Raw genomic sequence first — 25,904 nt, forward strand, 5'->3', positions numbered from 1 at the left:
GTCCCTAAGCAACCTTTGAAGAAAGCTGTACTTCTGTCTGACTGTCCCTTCTTCAAGGTTCATGGATGCCTTTGGCTTTGTTTTTCAAGTTTTTGGTTCCATCTTTTGCCCATTGAATTTTTTTCTGGTGAACACTTCTTGCATTCAGACCTAGTGGCTACCCAGCTCCTGGGCTAATTCTGTCTCCCTTTTAAACTTTGATCTGTATACCAAAGAGAAACTCATCAGTAAAAACGAAAGAGGACAAGCTTTTAATGTGAAGGCTAAAAGCCAGGAAAAGTAAGCTGAGGCAGGGAGGTGGCAGAGAGCAGGATCTTGCTGGAATGCTGAACTTCAACACTAAATGTCAGGGCACTGGGACAGCTGAAAGGGGGTATCACTGAAGTGAGGGGCTGGAATCTAGGGTTCTCTTGCTCTCAACAACAACAATGAGTGGCCAGTGGTCAGTGCTGTCCTGAGAGACAAAATGGACCACGTATAATCCAGATGATCATGGACAAATGTGGGAGTCAGGTCTATCTTGGAGTCTTGAGTCTGAGACTTATTAGAGGGCCTTGTGAAAATTACTTTGCCTCTGTGTAACTCAGTTTCCTCATCACAAAGCATTGATATGTAAAACACTTACCTCATGAAGCTGTGTTAAGGACAAGCCAGGTTCAAAGCTAACTACCGTTTTTCCAGATGTAGCACTGACTGAACTCTCTGAGCTCCAGGTTCCTGTCAGCAAAGCCAAACGTGCATCATTGTGTTATTACAGGGTTATGTAAGTTAATATTCTCAGCCCTTAGAACAGGCTTGGCATATACTGTGAGCTCACACAGTGTTAGTCATTACTATTTTAAAATGAGATAATGCATAAATTGTTCTTAGCTCAATACCAGACACACAGCAAGTGATGTGTCCGCTATGGATATAATGTGCTTATTTCTAACCTTGTCACTAATTCTCAACCTTTAAATAAGGATTTAGCTCTGGTCTCGTGTTGATATCTTGGACAAAATCTCCTCCTGTGTTATCAGGTGAGAACTTGCTCAAGTTCCAATCTGGCTTCTGGATTTCCTCCACATCCCAAATGGAGAGAGGGCTGAGTTCCAGATACAGTTTTTCATCCTTAACTTTATAAATTTAAATTGAAAGACATTCTATAAAAGATCTTGTCATAGAAGACCTAGCCAGTAATGAGGAAAGACAGTTTGTATTTGTGACTTATTGCTCATCAGAAAGGAATTTAATAGCAAATATAAAATACATTGCACAACCACCTGGGCAAACACATAGAACTAGTCATATAACTCAATTACAAGAAAGTAGTTACTGACTTGTCTGTTTATAAATAAGGGAAGTAAATGGAGTTTGGAATCCATGTATTCTCCGATTTCTGTTGGCCGAGGTCAGTTTTACTTGGTTTCTCTCCCTTTCTTCCCTCAACCCCTAGGAACATGTGAGCCATTCTTGGGTGGGGCCTATTTCTAAGTGTGCTAGGAGCGGAGAGACAACCAATTAGAGAAAAGGCACAGCTGGGGTGAGGTTAGGGAAACTGACCTGTGGAGTGGAGTCAAGCAGCTACTACTCTCTGGATGGCCAGGTCTTATTGGGTCATCTTTTTTTTTTTTTTTTTTTTTTTTTTTTTTGGTACTGGATTGAACCCAGCAACATACTTCACAACTGAACCACATCCCAGAACTTTTTTATATTTTATTTAGAGTCAGGGTCTCACTAAGTTGCTTACAGCCTTGCAAAGTTGCTGAGGCTGGCTTTGAAATCACAATCCTCCTGCCTCAGCCTCCCCAGCTGCTGGGATTATAGGCATACACCACGGTGCCCAGCTCACTTGTCCTTATTTCACCCTGTGAGACATTGCTTTTTCAAGGGGGCCCTCGCTGGTATTCCACACTGGGCTGGGTCCAGGCTTTTGTGCACTTCTAACTATTTATTGTTAAGTACAGCTGCTGCAGGTTTCCCGAGGGTTATGGTCCTGAGGATATCCATAAAATTGAAAGCTTACGAAATTCAAGATTAATCCTGAAAAAGGATTAAGACTGCTCTTTAGTACCAATTATGAAATGGTACAGCTGTGCCCCAAAACCATAAGCACAGTTTAAAACATATTCATTCACCAGTTTTAAAGGGACTGATTCTTTGGAGGAAGAAAATTTGCATTGTTTTACATTTTGGACAGGGAGGGGCTTTATTAATATTTTTCAATTTCTTTTTATATATCTTTATTAATATTTTTATATATTTCTATGTTCTATGTTTCACAGCTATATAAAATGAAGCTGCTATGTTATTACTTGCTTAATTAAATTAACCAGCTTCTCCACTAAAGGATAATTTCCAGGAATTATCACTACTCTTTGTTCATGGCAATACACCCAGTGCCTAGAGAAATGTCTGGTACATGGTAGACACTCAAGAAACCTGGGAGCGGGTGAAGATGATAGAAACTGATACCTTCAAAGAATATGAAAAGAGGAGCAACAGTCTTTTCTCCATGAATAGGAAGAACAGGAAAACTTTCCATCTCAAAGATCGAGAAGAGAGTTACCTCCTCTTCTGGGTACCATTAGTGTTATGGTTTAGATACAAGTTGTGGCCCAAAAGCCCCTGTGCTAATGCAGAGGGTGAAATAATCAGATTATGAGAGCTGTACACTATTCAGTGGATTAATCCATTTGATGGATTAATAATTCAAATGGATTTCTGAGAGGTAACTGTAGACAGATGGGGCATGGCTGGAGGAAGTAGGTCACTGGGGGGGCACACCCTTGGGTATTGCATATTTTGTCTCTGGCTCTTCACATTCTCTCTCTCTCTCTCTCTCTCTCTCTCTCTCTCTCTCTCTCTCTCCTTCCTGGCTGCCACAAGCTGAGCTCCTCTGTCAATGTCCTGCCACCAAGATATTCTGCCCACTTCAGGTCCAGATCAATGGAGTTGGCCAACTTGGATGGAACTTATAAAACCCATGCACCCATACCTTCCCTCCTCTATGCTGTTCTGATCAAGATTCTGGTCACAGTGGCAGAATCCTAACTAATATGATTAGCAGCCTGTCCACTCCTACATTACAGCAGAGATCCTAATTGGCAGTTATTTATCATGTTTCCTGCAGTAGACCATTATTTCCCTAAAGACAGCAGCCATGTCTTGCTCATGACTAGAATCCCAGCCTATATAAAACAGAATAGATACCTGTGACAAACAGATAGATGAGTGAGGAAAGGGTGGAAGGATGAGCTGGGTTTCTGGGGCCCACTCCAGCTCTTATAATAATATTATAAGGACAGGATCTAAACCCTCTTTAAAAACCTACCTTAGTGAAATGTATCCTGCTTCCTTTCATTTATAAAATGTGGAAATCTCTCTCATATTATTCTCAACCCTGGATCCTGCAATTGTAATTAGCATCTTTAAGATAATACATAGAAATGGCATTGAACAAACTCCACACATCATTTTCCTTACTCTCCATTTCCCGTGTCCTCTTTGCTCTTTTTCCTGTCTTCTATAATGGTTTTAGGGCTGACTCCAGAGAACAGCATGAGAGTCAGTGGGGACCATCCATATACCACTAGCCCTAGCACCAGACCTAATGCAGAATTGATGCTGAATATGTGTTACTGCAAAAAAAGTCTTTATTTTTAAGAAAACATTCTAAGTACTTAAAACAATTGTAAAAAGAGGGAATGTGTACTGTCTAAAAATCTTAATAAGGTTACTCGCATCATATACACAAAACTCTGCTGAAGCTAACAACATTTATGTGCTTAAGTTTTCCAAACAATGAGTTGAAAATATACCCTGAAGAATTGTTTATGCCAAATAAGGCTGACTATTCACGGTCATGACAGGAATTGCTGCATGTTTTGTGCCAGCCACTTAATTCCTGCCAAACATCCTCCCAATTTGCAAGGATCCTTGGGTTTTGGCTTGGAAATAAAGTAATGAAAGACTCCTTTGACCCTACTTATGTGGGTCTTATTCTTCATTAGTACTTAGGCGATACTGATTAGAGCAACATCTTTTAACTCTTTTTTTGAAATGCTTATTTGGGTTGACAAAGTGACGTGAGTTTTCAACCAACAAGCATGGAAACAAGTTAATGGAGTTGCAAGGTCAGTTTGGATTCTAAATACACATGGCTCCCACTATCTTTTGTGCCAGAGGCACCGAGAGCCCAGAGAGATTGTCACTCAGATATTTTCATCAGCCAAAACAAGAAAACAGTTTCCCATCCTGGTGGCAGCTGGGCCAAAACTTGCAGAATAAAAAGAAAAAATCAAAAAGCTGGCAGACCAAAGTGTCAGATTGATCAAGGTCTTAATCACAGCTACTAGAAATTAGGTGCTTGGAAAATAACTCACAAAAATAGTGCTAGAAGCAGGTAAAAGTGAGCCTGCTTCTTTTCTAAGAAAACACCAAATGTCCCATGACACTCCTCCAGCAGGAGGGCCCCAAGGCTCCAGGCACCCTGAAGGCCGCAGGGACCCTTGAGTGAGAGAACTCTGTGAAGACTTGGCAGCAGCACCTGGAGCCAGGATCACAGAGCTCACAGAGCCTAGGGCCAAGGCCCAGGACAAGGAGTGGATCCCTGTCACCAAGTGGGCCACTTGCTCAAGGACATGAAAATCAAGTACTTGGAAGAGATCTGTCTCTTCTCCCTGCCCATCAAGGAGTCTGAGAACATTGACTTTTTCCCAGGGGCAGCCCCCAAGAATGGGGTTTTAAAGATTGCAGCAGTGCAAAAGCAGATCTGCTCTGGCCAGCAAACCAGGTTGAAGGCATCTGTTGCCATCAGGGACAACAGTGGCCATATTGGCCTGGGTTTTAAGTGTTCCAAGCTACCACCTTCCAAGGACCATCATCCTGGCCAAGCGTTCCATTGTCCCTGTGCAGAGAGGCTATTGGAGGACCAAGATAGGCCAGCTGCACAGCATCCTCTACAAGGTGGCAGGTTGCCATGGCTCTGTGCCGGCCTGCCTCATCTCACCCCAGAGGTGCTGGCATCATCTCTGCCCTGTGCCCAAGAAGCACTGCTGATGGTTGGTGTTGACCAGTGCCACACCTCAGCCAGGGGCTGCACTCCACCCTGGGCAACTTCACCAAGGCCGCCTTTCATGCCACCTCCAAGACCTCCAGACCCCCATCTCTGGAAAGAGACCGTGTTCACCAGCTCTCCCTGTCAGGAATTCACCGACCATCTAATAAAAGCTCACATTAGAACCTCCATGGGAAGGACCCCATCTCCAATTGTAGCTATGAGGTAGGGTTTTTCTACAAGAAAAATTAATGTGAATTAAGTAAGCCTGTGTTTAAAAAAAAAAAATTAAAATGTGAGTCAGCTGAAGACACTTCAGACTCAGTCCAGCCCCCGGGTTCCAGAAGCAGCAATTTTCCTTGTTTGGAAGAATTTCACAAAAGGTTAGCAACTCAGTACCATCCCAATTCTGACACAGCCACCACATCCAAAGGTTAATTAAGCAGAACTCAGCAGACAGACTGAATCCTGCTTCTACTGTTTGCTGCTCGTGAAACATCAGGCCAGAGGGTTAGCCTCTCTGTGCCTCGGGTTTCTCAGGTATAAACCGGGATAATAACAACACTGGCTTCATAGGACCAATGTGAGGATAAAATGAATTCATCTATGCACAGAGCTCAGAAGGGTACCTTGTATACATTAAGGGTTAGAATGGTTAGCTACAGGTATAACTCATCTTTTATGACCTATTTCTTGCTTTGAACTCCAGTTCTCCTAATTGGGTCTCAATCTTCATGCATTCCTTGGTTCTGTGATATTTAGGGACTGCCTACAGTCCAGGGGACCTTGTCCTCTGCATTGCCTTTTTCCATAGGGACCCATGTGGGAGCCCCGTCTTTGCCCATCAAAGAATGAGGTCTCTTCCTTGCTTCTTCCAATCCTTCCACACCCTAGAATTTTGCCTCTTAGAGTTGCCAGACCTGCCTGATGCTGGCGTCTCCTGATGCCATCTGCTCCTACTCCTTGGTCTCTCCTAGCACCAGGGCTCCTTGGCGTGCCTCCCCATCTCCACCCCCATCTTTCCATCTAGCCCTTAAGTTCAGCGGCCTGGCCTGGATTTGATTCTGATAGCACCCTTGAAATTTGTTCCAGCAATAAATAAATTATTCAATCTTTGATTTCCCTCTAAGGGAGAAGTAGGAAGCCAAACCTTATCAAGTCAGAGGAATTCCTGCTGCCTCCTTATGGCAATAATTTAATCTCTAATATGCTTTAACAAAAAAACACCCAAGGAAATATTCTTATAATCATAAACTATCCCTCTTCATCAAGAGAAAACAGATCTCTCCTGCCTAGAACTGCATTAACATTACTCTTCCATTCCACCAGGGCTCCAGGGACCAGTAGGCCACCAGCTGCCACCTTGAGCTGCAGGTCTCAGGAAGTTGGAACAGGGAATTTTCCATCCTGATTGTTGCCTTCACAGTAGTCTCAGCTGCCAGCTCAGAGTGGTGGGTGTAGGTCTGAGCCAACTTTTGTGTTCTTAAATAATAACGCTAGGATTCTGTCCTCCTTAGCTACAGAGCCCTAGACAGTTAGCCAACTTTCCTGGGAGCACCTGCTGTGGATAGGCCTTTAGAAGACAAGTTGTATCCCTATGTACTTTTAAAAGTCTTGGAGGGAAGCTAAAATTCAAGGCAAAGGTGATAAAGTTCTGAGGTTCTCAAGCAGCAGGCCACAGAGCTCAGAAGGGGCAGATTCAGGATTGAGTTACATCACCCTGGGTTAAAACAGAAATTCTCTGACAAGTTCCTCTGGGTTCACTGGTACTTAGCCTACTCCAGCCTAATCTCTCACCCTGCACAACTCTGCTCCAGTCCCCCTTAGGTTCCCAGACATCCCCTGGTCTTTCTGCTCTCCAGGCCTGAACACAGGCTGTTTCTCATGTTTGCCGAACTCCCTTGCCCGGGCTGATTGCTGGCCAGCCTTTGGTCCCCAGTATAATCCCAAGTGCCTTGAGAAGCCTCTTCCCTCCCTCATCTGCATTAGCAATCTTCCTCTTTTCCGTTCCGTGGCTATTCCATCATGAAACTTTTCGGGCTGCTTTGTGAACACCCATTCTCAAGTTTAATTTCCTTAATATGCTGAGAGATCCTCACAGGGAGGGCCCTTGTCTGCTTTGTCTCTGAATCCCCACCGCCATGTTTATACAGCACTTAGAGCATGACCCTTGACTGGTGAGTGAGTGTGGAATTAAGATGAACCAAACTTTCTCCCTCTACCATGGGGCCTCTCTGATAGGAGGACAAAATATTAGCAATTCTAGGCTAATGGCTCCAGGCAGGTACTCCTGGCCCAGCATACCTGACTTCTGATCTTTAACCTCTGACGTCCCACTTGCACCTCTTCAAGTTGACAGCTCATCGCTGTCCTTCCCCATCCCCATTACATGAGGATCAAGTTCCTGGTTTCCATCCAGTACAGCTCAAGCATAGGGTGGCCAGGAGCAAGGCTTGAGAGACCAGGAAAGAAAAGCAACTCAGCCTCTACCTTCACTTTCTCTTTTTTAAAAGAGATCATTCTATAGAAATATAACAAACATACAGAGAAGTGAGGAAATCACTAGCACACAGTTCAAACATTCACATGAACACACTCAAGTTACCAGGACAAAAATCAGAAAATGACTAGGACCCCCAAAAGCTTCCTTTGTATCTCATTCTAGTCCAACTTCTCCCAAAAGATAACCAAACCATCTTGATTTCTAGTATAGATTAATTTTTTCATAAATGGAATTTTATAGTGTGTACCCATTTGTGTCTGGCTTCTTTCATTTAACTTTATAACTGCATGTTGCATGGTTGCATGTGATTTTGGTTTGTTCCTTCTCATAGCTGTCTAATATGCCACTGCATGAATACAACATCTTATTTATTCACTCTATGAATAAATCCATGATAGCTATGGGTCCATTAGGGATGCACATTTAAGTAGTTTTCCAATTTGAGTTTTATTATGAACAGTGCTCCTATATGCATTCTTGTATGTGTCTTTTGGTGAATCATGTGTGCATTTCTGTTAGTCATTTACTGGATGGGCAATTTCTGGATCATAAGTGCCTCGGCTTTAGTAGATATTGCTAAACAATTTTTCACAGTAAGAGAGAGCTTAATCTAGGTAATTGCCAATACTTGATATTGTTGGGTTTGTTTTTTCTTTTTTAACTACCTGGTACATGTGTAGAAATAGTACATTGTAATTTTAATTTTAACTTTTTTGATTTTTGCTTAGTGGACTGTCTCCAGATCAGTTTTTTCTATTTTGTTGTCTGCCTTTTTCTTACTGAGTTGTATGAGTTCCTTGTATAGCTCTTTATATAGTCTTTATGACTATATGAGTCGTATGAGTTCTTTATATGGTTCTTTGTACAGTCCTTTGTCAATTATGTGTATTCCAAATATCTTCCAATCTGGGGCTTGCCTTTTGGCTTTTGTAATCATTTGATGAACAGAGGTTTTAATTCTAATGTAGTCCATGTTGGGTTTTTTTTTTCTTTCATGATTAATACTTTTTGTATCTTTTATAAGAAATCTTTGTCTACTTCAAAATCATGAAGGTATTCTCCTATATTTTCTTCTTGAAATCGTATAGTTTTTGCCTTTGGCATTGAGATGTTGTATTGATACATAATTGAATTTATGTATGCTGTGAGGTAGGGCTCAATTGTTTGTTTGTTTGTTTTTTAATGCAGAGCCATTTATTGGAATACCTGTCTTTTTTTCCCACTCTATTACCCTGTCACCTTTGTTACATAGCAAGCTACTGTACACCTGTGGGCCTATTTATGGACTCTGCTATTCTGTTCCATTAGTTTACCTATCTTTTTCCATGAACACACACTGCCTGAATTATGACCCCTTTATAGAAGGCCTTGATATCTGAAAGTGTTATCCAACTTTGCTCATCTTTAAGAACAAATCTTAAATAATCTTTAAGATTATTTTGGCTATTATTGATCCTTTGCATTTCTCCATCAATTTTAAAATCATGATCTTAATTTTCACATTTTAAAATACCTGCTGTTACTTAGATTGAGATTGTGTTGAACTTGGAAACAAATTTGGGGTGACTTAAAAACTTTACATTATTGAGTCACATAGATTATTTTGGAATTTTACCATACATAGTTTTGTATACCAATAATTTCCATCTACTCCTTGTGCCTTCTCTTTCCCTCTTTTGCCTTATTGTACTGTGTAGAACTTCCAGCACCATGTTGAATAGAAGTGGTGATAGTGGGCATTCTAGCCTCTTCCCAATCTTATGGGGAAAACTTTTAATATTCATTCTTAATCATAACTTTTTGCTATGGCTTTTTTTGTGGATATTTTTAAACCAAATAAAGAAAATCCCCTTCTGTTCTTAGTTTGATGAGTTTCTTTTGTTTGTTTGTTTTGGTACCACGGATTGAACCCAGGGGCATTTAAACACTGAGCCACATCCCCAGCCCTTTTATTTTTTATTTTGAGACATGGTCTTACTAAGTTGTTTAGGGCCTCAGTAAGTTTCTGAGGCTACTAGGTTGCTGAGTTTTTTAATCATGAATGGATATTGAATGTAATCAAACACTTCTTTTATATCTATGAAGATATTTATATAATTTTTTCTGATTATGTGACGAATCATATTGATTACATTTTTAATGTTAAATCACTCTTTTATTCCTGGAACAAACCCAATAAGGTACTATTTTATTTGGGATTTCTGTATATATGGTAATGAAAGAGATTGGGCTTCTACCTTTACTGCCACCTTCACTTTTGAGATGGATTGTTTTTTAGCCCCAGCCTGACCCCTTTTTTATCCTATACATATATGGACTTGGTTAAACAGACTTTGCTTCTATTATTAGCTTAGGAAACTTTGCACAAACCCTCTGGCTTCAACCAATCACGAGTCAAATTCTGGTTTACCCCTCTACTGGCAGTGTGGTCTTCTGGCAAATTACAGACCTCTCTGAACCTACATCTTCTTCAATGAAATGAGACAGAGAAGCAAATTCACCAGTGCATAAAAAAGCACCTCGTACAAGTAGGTGCTCAGTAATTCCTTTTTCTCTTCTTTCTATTGCTTAAAATCTTTTGAAAATAGAACATCAGCTTTCTTATTTGCAGACACAGCTGTTAGAGTTCAGATTCAAACATGAAATATGTACCAGCAGAGTGGGAGAAGTCTTTTTTGTTGTTGTTACACTCAAACAAAACAAAACAAAAAAAAAAGCAAAGTTATTTACTGCTCCTGCTAAGCTTTTAAATACAAGCTCCTAGAGTTTTAAAATTAGATAAACATTGCTAGAATCTATCATCCAAAATGCTGCAGTTACTTCCCTGGGGCTTTAAACTCAGGTGCTAATGATATATTAAACATTTGGAAGCTGTCCAGGAATATAGCCTCTTTCCCATATATAACAATGTTTATGTGGAAAAGTGAGCTTCGAAGAACACTTTTAAATAAAGTTCCCCTTTCTAGAAACACAATCCCAGTGTTACCTGCTAATTCATAATAACCCTTCAACCAGGCTATACAGGAGCGATGGGGATATGAGTTTGGGAGTGCCCTGAAATTATGCTCTTCACCTCAGAGATGGGAATCAAGTAAATGCCTAGACTTTAGAGACATTCCAATAAATCAAGAGTAAGAAGTTCAGAAAAAAATTGGCTTACAGGGCCAAGTCCAAAAACTCTGAAATATATGAGTGTCAAGAGCTAGAAGGCACCATCCTGCTACACCTCCTGTTTTCCTCACCCCATGGTGACAGCCATGGGTGACATCAGAATGACCTCCTAACTAAATATAGACTTGGCTCAAACTATGGGTCCTTTGTGGAAAATGAAGGGCATGACCTTAAGTTCATCAAATCTATGGGAAATCTCAGCCCTGCAATTCAGTTCCTCCATCCACCACATGCTATGGTAACTGATCCACCTGGCAGGACCACTGTGAGATGGAGGGACGTCAGCTAACACCTATGAAGTGTAGGATGCAGGAAACAGGCTCAACAAATGGTGGCAGGTGTGAAGATCGTGCCCCTGATGAATGATGATGATAGCAATGACGTGGTGATGATGGGAGTGACGAAGAGGACAACGTCCCCAGCTTTGAAGGGAGGGGTGATGAAGGATCACCTGAATTCAACTTACAGAGACAGAAGGGGCAGCCCCAGCTGGCTCTTGTCCCATCCTCACAGTTATTTTAAGGATCCCTGGGCCCAGACACATGAAATTAGTTGGATGAGCCATGTCTCAATTTGGGTTTCCCCTCCAAAAAACAGAATCTGAGGCAAGGACTGCAGATATAAACCCCAAAGCCATGCCCCTAATGACCCACTTCCTCTAGCCACACCATACCTACCTACAGTTACTACCCAGCTAGTTAATCCCTAATTATGCACTGATTAGGTTAAGACTCTCTTAGCCCAGTTATTTCACATATAAACTTTCTTGCATTATCTCACACATGAGTTTTGGGGGGACACCTCATGTCTAAGCCATAACACCTGCTTTTCCTGGATAAATAAAATATTAATATTAAAACAATAATTTGTTGATTCTTTTATGTACCAGGAACTGTGCCAAGTGTTTTTACATGGATTTCCTCTGAAACCCCATACCACCTCAGTAGTTAGGGACTATAATTATTCCTATTTCACACATAAGAAAACTTAGTCTTAGAGAACCTAGCAGGTTGTTCAAGGTTACACAGTTAGTAGATGATGGAAATAGGAATGCAATGGTGGCCTTAAACCATAGGAGTTCTCCTTTGTCTTTCAAGACATTTGGGGGAAAAAATAAAGGACCAGTTAATGCAAGAACAACATGGATGAAACTCAAATTCATTACGCCAAGTTAAAGGAATCAGACTTTTAAATGCTAAATACTGTTTGAGTCCTTTTATGTTATATTCCTGAAAAGGCAAAATTATAGAGGCAAAGAATAAGACCAGAGGTTGCCAAGGGCTGGGGGTGGTGGGATGGGACTGATTACAAAAGTCATGGGGAGGGTTGGGGCTGGGGCTCAGTGGTAGAATACTTGCCTGGCATGTGTGAGGCACTGGGTTCAATTCTCAGCACTGCATATACATAAATAAAATAAAGGTCCATCAACAACTAAAAAAATATTTTTCAAAGTCATGGAGATTTGGGGGAGTCATAGAGCTATTCTATACCTCAATTGTGGCAGTGGCTACATAATTATGTGCATTTGCAAAAACTTGCCAGACTGTATATTAAAAAGAGTGAATATTACTGAATTTAAAGTGTACTTTTATCTTAAAATGGGAAATAAAGACAGAATGCAGTTTTCCTCTGATTGTCCCCAGCCATTGTTCAACTGGGGGAATAAAGGGGAGCAGAAGGCAAAGTTGTAAAGACTTGGTAGAGGAGATGAGCTCAGGTGGGGGCTTGGGTTAGATTGCAAGGAGAAGAGTTCAGAGGGAGTTAGGCAAACCGTGAGTGCAGGTTGCTTTCCTGAAATGCCTGGAGGAGCAGGGAAGATCTACTTCCGTGGGAGGAGAGCATTGGTGAAATCGTGTTCATCCAACTGAGAAAGCTGGAGCCTCTTTACTTAAAAGAGGAACTCTTCAGTGGAAAAGAAATTGGAGGGCCACCTTACCCTCATATGTACCATTTCTGGCACTCCTTGTATCTTCAGGTAGACATGAGTTGCCATCTGTTTCCATTTCCCTTTGGCCTGAAGAACTTCCTTTAATATTTCATAGATAGCAGATGTGCTAGTAATAAATTCACTTAGCTTTCACTCATCAAAAAATGTTTTATTTTTCCCTCATAGTTGAAGGATATTTTTGCAAGGTAATAGAATTCTAGGGTGATGGGTTTATTTCTTTCAAATAGAGGTGTCACTTCCTCGTCTTCTGGTTTGCCTTGTTTTGGGAGTGAGCAGTCTCATCTTTGTTCTCATTTTCATGTGTCTTTTATTGCTGCTGGTTGTTGTTAAGATTTTTGTCTTTATCTCTAATTATAAGTTTATGGTATGCTTAAATGTCTTTCTTATTTTGTTTTTTTTTAAGTGTATTTTTTTTTTTTTACTTTTAACCAGTTTGGATCCATAGGTTGATATTTTTTCATCAAATTTGGGGAAATTTCAAACATTGCTTATTCATATTCCAACCCAATCTCTCTATTCTCGCCTACTAGGACTCCATTCAAACCACTTACATTTATTGCACAGGTCACTAGTAATAAAGTTCAATTTTTTTAGGCTTTTTTTCTCTGTATTTCATTTTGAATTGTTTATATCACCCAATCTTTCAGCTTACTGATGTTTTCCTTTGCTGTGTCCAAATACAGATATTATATTTTTCAGTTCTAGAATTTCCATTTGGGCTTTAAAAAAAAAGTTTCTATTTCTCTGCCAGAATTCCCCATCTGTTCATTCATCATGTCCATCTTTTCTTTAAATTTTTGAACATACTGATAATACCTGTTTTGCAGCCCTGATATGTTATACCCAAATATCAGTCATCTCAGCAACTGTTAGCTGTTTTTTCTCTTGTTTTGGGTCACATTTTCATCTATACATATTTATATATTTTTTTTTCATTGCATGATGGACATTGTTAAGGCTACATTGTTGAGTATCTGGGCTTTTTTTTTTCTTCCTTTAAAGAATATGGAGTTCTGATCTGGCAGATGGTTAATTTACTGGTGGATCTGCTTGATTCCCTTTCAAGCCATGTTTCTAAATTTTGTTAGGCTAAGTCTAGAGTAGCCTTTACTCTAGTAAGTTGATTGCTAGGTTGTGGTTTTTCTGGGCTCTCAATTGAATGCCCAAGTGGTCAACAAAGCTTCTCTAGTGCAGATAGTTAGAAGTCCTATATCTCTAGCATTGTGTCACCTCTGTAATCTCAACTCAACTCTTAGCTCCCCAGTAGCTATTCTCTGTCAGCCCTTGTGGAGTCTCACCCTGCCCTGGGCAGCTTAGTGTTTGGTCAAAATTTTAAGGGAATGCCTATGCATATTTCTGAAGCTTCTTCACTAGGTAGCCCCTGCCTTTGGGGTACTCTAACCCATAAATCCTACCTACTTCAGCATCACCAAATGCCCACCCTTACCTCCTCAGCTCAGCCAGTTTCCATTCTCTCCTGTTCTCTGCTCTGCTCTACCTTCCTGCACTACAAACCAGAAAGTGTCCTGGCAGAAGTCCAGGGATCATAGTCCTTTGCTGTCTGTTTTCTGATATCTGAAAACTTCGCATGTGTTTCTCAGTTTCACAGTTACTTCTGTCTACAGGAGTAAACCCAGCACCATTTACTTCATCAGAGTCAGAAGCAGACGTGAAGTGAACATCTATAGATTTGGGGATTGTCTCTAAATAACGTTATCTTATTCTCTACTTCACATTGCCTTCAGGATGAAATAAGAAGTTTCTATTAAGATAGTCATACACCTTCATGTTCCACCTGGCTTACTGATCTCACTAGTCCTCATTTATCCTTTATAAACACACACACACACACACACACACACACACACACACACTCACACACACCCCAAGACCTACTACTCATAGTTCACATTGTACCTCTTCTTTTTCTAATGCCCCTGATTTTGCACCTACCTATCCTTCTGAAAAACAAAATTGCCTTTGCTCAATTCCCTATCTGTCTTGCTAACTTATACTTATCCTTCAGAATTTAACTCAGCTGTCATCTCCTCCAGGAGATGGTATCTCCTCTGGTACTATCATAGATAAATGTCCCCTTCTTTGTATTTAATATTCCACTTGCGTTTATCAATGTTGTGTCACACACACACACACACACAACTGTATTGTAATTGCCTGTTATGACCTGTCCTTTACATCCTTCAACTCATCCTCTAGATAACATCTCAAGGACAGGGATCTTGGAGTTGCCGCAGCCTGGCAGAGATTTGGGCAGACATTTTATACAATGGGTCACATAATAAATAGTTTAGAGTTTTCAGACCAGACATCTTCGGTGGTAACTACTCAACTTGGTCACTCTACCATGAAAGCAGCCATAAACAATACATAGATAATCTGTAAAATTCAAAACTTCATTGGAACGAAAACAGGCAGCTGTAGCTTGATGATATGTTGTTAGCAGAGTATTATACCAGTAAATGTTCACTGAATGAATCAGTAGAATAGATAGAATCTTATTACTGAAGACCTCTGAGGAACTGGAATAGAATGTAATCAGTTTCATAAGTGCAAGATTTTCCCAGGAATGAAAAAGTGACACTTGAGACCCAAGAGAAGAAAAAAATGGTAGCTGAATGAAGAAAGAAAATCGAGGAATTTCTGGCCTCATTAACAGAGGTCCTCATGCAGAGTTTTTGCCATACTGGAAAGGGTTGGTCAGAGTGAGTCTCTGCAGCAGCCAAGAGCAGGAAGACCCAGAGAGCAAGTACAAAGTGTATCCTGGGCAGCACCCAGGGGCACACCCAGAGAAGCCAAGCTATATAGCCAAATCTAAAGCAGTGGAAGTTAAGCAGATCCTGGGCCTGGGTCTAGGGTGAGGGTAACAAGGCCACGCGGGAAGTGAGATCCAGGACAACTTATGAATAGCTCTGGAAGGCCCACAATATTTTTTTTCTGGCCACATGGTGCATGGATGAGTTTATGGATGGGCTGACCTTGGCCTTCTCAGAAGATTTAAGTAACAAGGTCATCTACTAAGAGATAAAGCAGGAAGGTGAAGATCAAACTTAAAGGCTGGAGATCTATTTGGTGTAGTAAATTCCATTAGGGCCCAAACCAAGGATAAACTGAGAGTGTAATGGATGAGGCTGAGGTTGGACAATAGGAGACTGCAGCAACCCAGTCAGTAAGGCTGCAGGACATTCTCCCATGGAGCACTATGAATGGATATCAAGGAAATGAATGGGAAGCTATTTCAGGACTAAGGTTGGCAGGGGATTGCTGTCACTGGCCATGAAATCTGGGCAGTCACTGAACACCTGCTATATCAGTCGGGGTTCTTTATGGAAGCGGATCCAATAGGATGTGTTTGCACATATACAAAGATATTTATTATAAGGAATCGGCTCAACCAATTACAAAGACTGATAAGTTTGCAATAGGCAGTTAGCAAGTTGGCAACTGGAGAGCCAGTTGTGTGGTTTCAGTCTAAGTCTGAAGGCCTGAGAACCATAGAATAGATCATGTATTTCTAACCTGAAGACCAAAAGGTTCAAGACTCAGGAAGAGTCAGTATTTCCACTTGAGTCCAAAAGCAGGGGGAGAAATGATGTCCCAGCCTGAAGGCCATCAGGCAGCAGGAACTCCCTCGTACTTGGGAAAGTCACTCTTAGTGTTCTATTCAGGTCTTCAGCTGACCAGGTGGGGCCCGCCCACTCAGACAGAGAAATCTGTTTTATTCCACCAACTGATTCAAATGTTAGCTCTATCACAAAACGTCCTCACAGAACCTCCTGAATAATGTTTGACCAGTGCCTGAATCCCTCACGCCCATCAAGTTGACACTTCAAATTAACCATCACACCTGCCACGTGAACGGCACGTCTCACAGAATCTGCCTACTGTGCAACATCCCTCTTCCAACACCAGATGCGAGGCAGACATGGTTCTTCTTTGATGAGTGCTGGCATTTTAGGCAACTTTGTGAGCAATGGTCATTTAGCACCAGTGATGACAATAGAAAAAAATGTCAGGAAAGACATTCCTATACATATATTTATGGTATTTCCATGGAGTCACTTTTTAGACAAATGTGCCTGCTTGAACGTCAGCATCTCCAACTTGCATGTCTCATCATTTCGTCCTCCCAGATTCCCGTTGCCTCTGTCCCATGTAAGCTTATCCAAGCTAGAGAGAGTTGACACCTAGACCCAGAAATGTAGGGGCCTCTAGAAGCAGTGAGGGGCATGCTAAGTCGAAGAGCTGTGTCCTTCCCTAAGAGACAAAGAGGTTGGTGCCAATCTGCTTCTCTGCCTGCTCTGGTTTAGATATGGAATGTTCTCCAAAGGCTCACGTGTTGAAAGCTTGGTCCCCAATATAGCGATGTTCAAAGGAAAGTTCTTTACAACATGATTGGATCCTGAAGGCTCTGACTTCATGAATCCATTGAAGGGTTCATAATTGAGTAGATTATGGGGAGGTGGTGGAAATTGTAATGGATGTGATATAGTTGACAGGACTGAGCCCTTGGGAACTGTATCTTGTCCCCAGGAACCCTTTCCCCTCTCTCTCTCTCTCTCTCTCTCTCTCTCTCTCTTTCTGCTTCCTACACCCCACAGATACCAGCATCTTCACTTAACAACTTCTGTGATGTTGGATTAACTTACTTAACCTCCCCAAGTCCAAGTTTGCTCATGTTAAAAAAAAAAAAAAATAAGAATGATGATAACATCAATATCAAACGAGATTTCCTTTTGTGTCTAATACAAATCACATCCTTGGCACAGCATCTGGCACACAGTAAAGATCCAATACATGTTAGCCATTGTTATATCATTCTGACCAGAAGGAATCTTCTATCCTGTTTGCCCCTTCCCTAATGCCAAGGGCCATGTTGGGCACTCAGCTGTCTCCACAACTGGTCCTGACTGTGTCATCTAATCTCTTTGTGGTCTAACTCTGGTCCACCAAATGTCTCTTTCATTTCCTGCTTTCCTAGAGAGGTAAAGGGAAAAGGGTGAGTGTTCTGGAATCAGAGACCTAGGTTTGAAACCCAGCTGTGCTCCTCCCCAGCTCTGTGAGTATGGATGTGTTCCTTTAACTCTCTGGGCCTCAGTTCCCTCATCCAGCACATGAAGGTAAGGTTGTCATGAGGATCACACAGGGAAGCACAGTCCTATGAGGCTTTGGGTCTTCTTATCTGAGCTGTTAATAGGATTCCTGCCGCTCCTGTCCCGCCCATCTTTCTCCCTGGCCTGTGTCCTCCCTTCCTTCTATTTCTCTGAATCTCTGGGAGCCCTCCTTCCTGTGGGAAAGTGTTCTTGCTCACCTACCTTCTTTTGGATTCTTGTAGATTCCCATAGTGCTCTGTATCTGAAATCATACTGAGAACTTTGTTTTGCAGATTTCACAGTTCTCTCCAAAACCAGCCCAATTAATTTGCACAACTCTGGGAGACAGTCCAGACTTGTAACTATTATCCCTATTTTTAAAAGGGGTGGAAAGGCTGGGGGTGTAGCTCAGGAGTACTGTCCTTTCCTAGCACATGTTAGGTCCTGGATTCAATTATATATATAAAAAAAACTGAGTCTCTAAGAGATTAAATGACTGATGTAAGATCACAGATGGAGGCCTACAGACAAGTCTTCCAGCACTGGGTCTCCATGCCTTTCTTTCCTGCACAACTGTGCACCTGCGTGACTGCCACTCACCTGGCATCTATGCCCATTCTAATGTTGCAAATTTTTTCTCCATGGGTACCTTGTCCTCTCCAGGGAGGATGTATTCTCGTCTCTTCCTGTCATTGAGTACATTGCACATTCCTGTTATTTGGACAATGTCATTAAACGTGTTGAAATTTGAATGAATGTGTCATGTTGCAAAATCACTGTAGGAAACTAACAACTGTATTGTATTGTCATGAGGAAAGCACAGTCCTATGAGGCTTTGTGTCTTCCTATCTGAGCTGTTAATAGAATTCCTGCCGTTCCTGCCCACCCATCTTTCTCTAGAGGTTGAACTGGTGCAATGAAATTTTATTCAAGAGTAAGAATCATGCCAGGTGTCATGGCGCACATCTATAATCCCAGCAACTTGGGAGGCTGAGGTAGGAAGATCATAAGTTCAAAGCCAGCTTCAGCAACTTAGGCCCTAAGAGATGTAGTGAGACCCTGTCTCAAAAAATGAGAAAGGGCTGAGGATGTGACTCAGTGGTTAAGTGCCCCTGGGTTCAATCTCTGGTAACCGCCCCCCACGCCCCCCAAAAAATAGAGTAAGAACCATAAAGATAGACTCTGGTCTGGAGATACCTGCTTCTCTGTACTCAATTCCTTGGACTTTGATTCCTTGGATTTAGGGCATTAGGAATTAGCTGCTTCGTTCCTGTACCCCGCATTCGTGTTCTGTAATAACCCTGACAAGCTAGATTGTAATTAATCTGCTATCCATCTGTTTCCCCCACCCCCAGTCTGAGAGTCCCTTCAGGGCCACTGCCATATCCTATTTTTGTCAGTGCTCATGGCCTGCCACTGTGCTTGGCACACCGTTAATGGAAGTTGAATGAATAAATCAGAAAGACCCATCTGGGCCCTTCCTCTGATCCCATGAAGTGCTTATTCCCATTGTCCTGTTTATCACATTCCATAGTATGCATAATTTCTTATCTCTTATTCTGAATTAAGGACAGGTTTCAGGTTTTATTTATTTCTGAAGCCTCCCTAACAACCATGAAAGAAGGAAAGCATAATTACTGAATTACTGAATTCTCTATTCTGGGCCAGTAGTGATTCCACCTACATGACCTCATTTTTAAATAACAACATTAATAACATATTTATCATAATAGGTCAATAAGGTAGGCATCAGCATCCCTGAATTATAAAAGAGAGAGCTGAGACCCAGAGAAATAAAATAATGGAATCTGACCAAACTTACACAGCCAAGAAGTGGAGATGCTAGGACTCAAACCCTGTATGTTGCACTCAGACCAAGGTCTTTTCCTTATTGCTCGTGGTTTTTCTTAATAGCACACAAGATAGCTGAGCCCTTTAACTTAGCAGTGGTCAGTTGCTCTGCTGCCTGGAGACTTGAACTTCATCACATTGAATCAAATCTGTGCAAGTCTGCTCCCTGATCCTTGGAGCACACATACTGCCACCTTCCCATTGGATTGCCTGAATGAGCTGCTTCTGGAAACATACGGAGCACCCCCAATGCCTCAGGCCCAGTGCTGAAGACGGACGCCCTCAGACAGCTTAAGTCTAGGGGGACAACAGAATGTACCAGCAATAGAAAATAGGATCTGTGGATGGAGAGACCGGGGAGAAGAACTCACATATGCCTGAGGTGGTTTGGGGAGGCTTCCAAGTAATTCATGAAGGAGGAATAAGGGTTGGCCAAGCCAAGCGAGAGGTGAGCACAGAGGAACAGCATGTGCCAAATCACTGAGGTGCAGAATTATAGGTAGGACAGGCCTGGAATGAGGGGTATTTTTGTGTAATAGCACAGGGGGTGCAAAAGATGATGAATCTGGTCTCCCTGTGTTCAAATCATGAGCCAAAGGTCAAAATAGGTTACCAGCCCTTGTCCCTACATAAGCTTGCTGTTAGCTTAGATGACAGTTTGGGACATTCTTTCGACCGAGGAAATGAATTAGAAAAGTAGCTGGTAGCATCTCCACCTGTGTTCTTTAGGTATATGTGGGATAAACATGAAGTTTGTATTTCTCTGATGTGAAATGATGAGCAATTGGGCAGACCCACAAAGGTGATGTCATCTGCTTGGGGTTGGGCATGGTTGTCCTCAGTGGGCCAGAAGGGTGCAGCCTGGCTTTATGCCCATGTTCTTTTTTGGTTTTGTTATTCTTTGTAGGTATACATGACAGTAGAATGTATTTTGACATATTATACACACATGAAGTTTAACTTATTCTAATTAGGATCCATTCTGGTGGTTGAACATGATGTGGAGTTTCTCTGGTTGTATATTCATATATGAACATAGGAAAGTTATGTACATTCATTCTGTCTTTCCTATTCCCATCCCTCTCCCTCCCCTTCAGTCTCCTTTGTCTAATCCAATGAACTTCCTTTCTTCCCTCTTGCCCCTTTATTGTGTGTTAGCATCTGCATGTGAGAGAGAACATTCGGTCTTTTGGTTTCTTGTTTGGGTTTTTTTTTACAGGGGGAGGGGTCTTATTTCACTTATTTCATGATAGTCTCCAACTCCATCCTTTTACCAGCAAAAGTCATAAAGTCATTCCTTTATATGGCTGAGCAATATTCTATTGTGTATATGTACCATGTTTTCTTTGTCCACTCCTATGTTGAAGGGCAATTATGTTGGTTTCATAGCTTAGCTATTATGAATTGAGCTGTTATAAAACATTAATGTGACTATATCACTGTAGTATGCTGATTTTAAGTCCCTTGGGTATATACCAAGGAGTGGGATAACTGAGTCTAATGGTGGTTCCATTTCAAGTTTTCTGAAGAATCTCCATATTGCATTCCAGAGTGGTTGCACCAATTTGCAGTCCCACCAGTGCCTCTGAAGCAGAAATCCCTGGGGATAGCAATGGCAGCTATAAATAAGACCTGTTAAGAATCATTTTTGTAGATGGGGTGGGCAGGATGAAATAAAGAGATCTGCCCATTCTGGGTGTCAATGTGGTAAAACAAAAACATCAGTTGTTTCACCTAATTCAAATTTTTTCTTTCAGTGCCAAAAATTTCTTTAGCTTAAGACTTTGTAAAACCAACGAAAGAATGCCTGAGAATTGAGCCAATCCTGTGATGAACTATATGTGACTTAGTCAATGATAAATATAGATGCATCCATATTTATTGCATAGAAAAACAAGTCGAATATGGTGCTGATGTTGACTATCAGCTCTTTCTTCCTTGCAAACTTGGATAAAATCCTCAAGTTCTGTCTCCTCATGCTCTTGTGTGGGCATTAATTCCCTCCTGCCATCCTGCTACAATGACCACCTCACACGAGCATCACCAGACCACTGTGGACTGGTCACTTCCACACATCCTGTCTGTCCTATCCTTTGGATATGGCTGGGCTGCTTGCTCCTCATACTGCAGTGCATGCAAAAGCCAGATGAAGACTGCCACACTCAGTCCTGAGAATTGCTGCAGGCTGTTCCCCACACACCCCTTAGCTTTTGCTCTTGCTCACCTCCCCATCTCTCCACTTCAGTTTTGCTCCCTCCAATGCATCCTCCAAGCTGCTGCCTGGATGATTTATCTAAAATTCAAATGCAATCATGTCCCTCCCCTGCTCTCAACCCTTCAGTGATTTTCAGATCCTTTCAAATGACACCCAAATTCCTGAAGCATTTAGAGCAAGGCCATTCCTGAGCAGGCTCCTTTCTACCTCCCTGGCTTCTTCTCCTAACTGTCCCCTTGACAGCTTGTGACACAGCAATGCTGAATTACTGATGACTCTCCAAACACACCATGTTATTTAGTGTTTCTGAGTCTGCCAGAAATAGCTTTTCCTCTCCAATCTGCCTTATAAATCTGATCACCCTCCCAGACAGAGGGCATCCCTGGGCTACCTCTCTGTCTTGTGCGGACACCTGCTGTTGGCCTGTCTGCACATTCCCCAGACTTGCTTGTTCATAGGGATTGTGCACATCACTGAACAGCAGTGAACCTAACACAGAATAGGTGCCTCCTCTGTGACCCTTGACTTACTGTTCAGTTATCTCTTCTCCCCATCACTTAAGGGTCTCCTGTTTCAGGCACAGCCACACTGATATCTCTGCATCCCAACTGACTTTCCCAGGTCGAGCCAATCACTGGTCTGCGATCATTGGTGGATCCCACTCCAAGAATTACGTGCTGTGGGAGTATGGAGGCTACGCCAGCGAAGGTGTCAAACAAGTTGCAGAGCTGGGCTCTCCCGTGAAGATGGAGGAAGAAATTCGACAACAGGTAGGAACAGAATCATAGACTAACCAAAATCCAGGAATGCAGTAAAGCATCCCTTAGGTTTCTTATCCAGGTCCTGAAAATGCAGTACAATGGGCTAGAAGAAAACCTATGTGATGAGTTTCAGGTTTTGTGTTAAGGGGAAGATAGGTGACAAGTGCCCATGTTATTGTCTCGGGTTTTTCCTGATTTTATTCTGTGTTTGTCAGCCTGTGCTCCATGCTGTTGCTGTGGCCATTGTTGGGATACCATGTCTCTGGCCTCCCGAGAGTCAAAGCAGTAATTTACGATTTTTTTACTATGATCCTTAGGGGATGGGAATGATGCTCAAGCTGTCTAAGCCAAATTGTCACTTCTGAAAATAAACCGTGGTGTATTGGCACATGCTTTTTGCAACTGTGACTTGAGGTATTTGATAAGTTATCTGGTCATCGGTCATAATCACAGTGTGCTGAAGCCTTCTCTGTGTGCCCTGTCACATGGGCCCTGGAGCTGCTGCAGGAGCTAGCCCCCAATCATCCCACCAAGAGCTAAGGGAGGAAAGGCCCATCTTGCCAACTTGTTTGGCTGAAAATGCCATTGTTCCTCATCAAAAGCCAATGTGTCTGACACGAGAGAGAGAGAGGGTGAGGTGAGACTCTTGGAAGAGGCGAGCAGTTTGTCAACAACTGTGTACTGTGGAGAGACAACAGCCTAGCTCCAGCTATTGCTGCCTACCAAAGCCCCTCCAGCCTGACAGAGCTCTGGGAGCAGCCCCATCTCACTGCCCACCAGGCGTTCTGGAGGAAAGAGGGAAGGAGCAAACCATGCTTTGGGAGTGGTCATCTCACAGCATGGTTACTGAGAGGCCATCGCCCACCCTGTGCTCCTGTCTGACGTCTCCTAAAAACATGCAGGAGGCCCCTCACACATGGATGCCCATGTGACAAGATATGCAGGTGCTCAGAGGCCTTAGTGGTGCCAGGGCATGGGGACAGCTGAGACCTTCCCGTGGAAGCCCCCTGTCATGACTCTGAGCTCTCCGCAAACCTTACTAAAATGAATGTAGCAAAGGTCACTCTGACTCCCACTATAATCCCCAAAGAGATCCTTCTGGACCAAAGTTGAAAAATGCCCAGGAATGTGTTCCTTATTAATTTTATTTTAAGTCTTTTTTCTTGGGGGGAAAAAATGTTTGACCAGATGTTTTAAGACTGCACGCTATTCATCAAAAGTTTGGCCATCTACCTACTCTGAGGTTCTGTGACTCAGGCTGCCGTGCCTAACAAGAGATGCCACTCCAGGCAGAGTCACAAGGGCTCCATATTGGTGCTAGTCTGTCTGGCCTGTCGTGGGTGAGACTCTCTTTCTGGGATATGGAGAGTCCACGTTCCTGGTTCTCAAGCTTGGAACTGTGACCGATAGACTTGTCCAACTCTGTGATGTGAGGTATTGAAAACCATTTGGTACAAATAATAGTTGAAATACTAAAGTTAAGGGGGGTGACTCAAAATAGAGTAGGAAGGAAGATCATGAGAAGAAGATTACCACTAAATAGGGAAGAGAGGTAGGAGGGAATGGGAGAGAGAAGGGGAATTGCATGGAAGATGAAGGAGACGCTCATCGTTATACAAAATACATGTATGATGATGTGAGGGGGAAGAAAAAAAAGAGAAATGTGTCACAGTAGATTGGGTAGAGAGGGGTAATGGGAGGGGAGCGGAGGGGAGGGGGGATAGGAAGGGCAGCAGAATACAATAGACACTAGTATTGCTCTATGTATATACGTGGCCGTATAACCAATGTGATCCTGCAACCTGTACATGTGGAAAAATGAGAATTCATACCCCATTTGAATCAAATGTATGATATGTCAAGATCATTGTATTGTCATGAGCAACTAATAAACAAAAATAAATACTAGAGTTAACAAATAAATTAGATCAAGGTCAAGGGCATCTTCATAATAATGTCAGTCTCACCTATTGGCTGTCTTGGGAGTTTCTGGAGAGAAGAGAAGCATGCAGGATTCATACAAACCTAGGATTCCATGGCACTGATGAACACTGTCCTATGTCACAAGTATAAAAAGGTTGGAAACTCTGGGATGGGACCTAGCCTTAGGATTTCCCTCTTAGGAGAATGTTCTTTGCTTAGGGTGATTCTCACCAGCATGCCTGGGGCTGGCCTGTACAGCACTCAGGCAGAGTCTGCCTATCCCAGTTGGCTACCGTCCCTGACATAAAGTCATATAATAGTAAGTTTAACTGTGAAGACAACCCATGGGAAGGAGCAGCATGTGCCAGTGTCTGTCACTACTGTGGAGGGTACTGGACATCTATTGTTAGCTCCCTTTACATCCAGTCTGACAGGTCAATATTATTATCCCTGTTCTACAGATCAGGAAACCAAGGCCTGTTTAATTGCAGAAAATACCAGAACCCATGCCCAAGTCTGTCCATCTCCAAAGCCTATGCACAATACGAAAAGTATAATTTGTGGGGCTCAGTGCAGACACGGGGTTCCTTATTCAAACTTAAGAATTTCAAGATGGTGATGCTGCAAATTTCAAAGCATGGGGCCAAGGGAGAATGCACAAGTCATAACACCCCAAAGCCAGCCCTCCCTGCGCACCTTCCCTGCCCACTCCGCTGCCCTCCAGAAGAACTCCTCTCACCAGCCTCTGGATGGGACCTCTGCTAGCAGCACATCAAGTTCCCAGCTCCTTGAAAAGTCAGCTGGGCAGAGTGATTTCAGGTCCCTTCACTTCTGTACAATTCATGGCCCTGAATATTGTTCCCAACAAACACATGACTGGTACTTTTGTCTAAGTCATGCAAGAAACAACATGAAAGGAAGCACGGATATGAATCCTCCTAGAATATAAAAGTGTCCTCGAGATACCGGGGGACTTGTTTGAAAACATCTACAAACTAACAGTGTTCTCAGCACTTAATACTTTATAGCCTACCAATGTTTCTATCAAAGAACTGGAGTCCAACTATGATGAAAATAAAAAGCCCTCTTTTCCCACAAAGGACATTTATATGTTTACCAGCATTTCTTTTATTATAGACTTATCACTCATGGCAAGTTTCAAGGGCATTAAAAATCACAATAGGGATTGTTGGAGGTAAATTTTATGCTAATGGCTTTCAAAAGCAAATGAATAAAAATACTAATCCTATTAGTAGTAGAAAATTATGATACTATTGAGTATAAATCTTAATGTTAATACAACTGCAAAATGCCAAGAAAATTAATGAAAAACTATAGCAATTCTTGGCAGTAATGGTGCTGGTGGCTGGAGAGGGTGGCTGG

At 42.2% G+C, this 25,904-nt stretch overlaps 1 protein-coding gene and 1 pseudogene across 1 annotated transcript in view; both read left to right on the forward strand.

The window, feature by feature from the left end:
* The window catches only part of Spon1 (spondin 1), a 261,030-nt gene that overhangs the window by 131,914 nt on the left and 103,212 nt on the right, over positions 1-25,904 (forward strand). The window contains exon 6 of the mRNA XM_076844222.2: positions 22,459-22,607. Within this exon, the coding sequence (XP_076700337.1) occupies positions 22,459-22,607 (149 nt within the window). The remainder of the gene's footprint in view (positions 1-22,458; positions 22,608-25,904) is intronic.
* On the forward strand, positions 2,732-5,267 carry LOC143392116 (small ribosomal subunit protein uS5 pseudogene; annotated as a pseudogene).

Source organism: Callospermophilus lateralis, chromosome 2 (assembly GCF_048772815.1).
Source record: "Callospermophilus lateralis isolate mCalLat2 chromosome 2, mCalLat2.hap1, whole genome shotgun sequence".
Taxonomy (NCBI): domain Eukaryota; kingdom Metazoa; phylum Chordata; class Mammalia; order Rodentia; family Sciuridae; genus Callospermophilus; species Callospermophilus lateralis.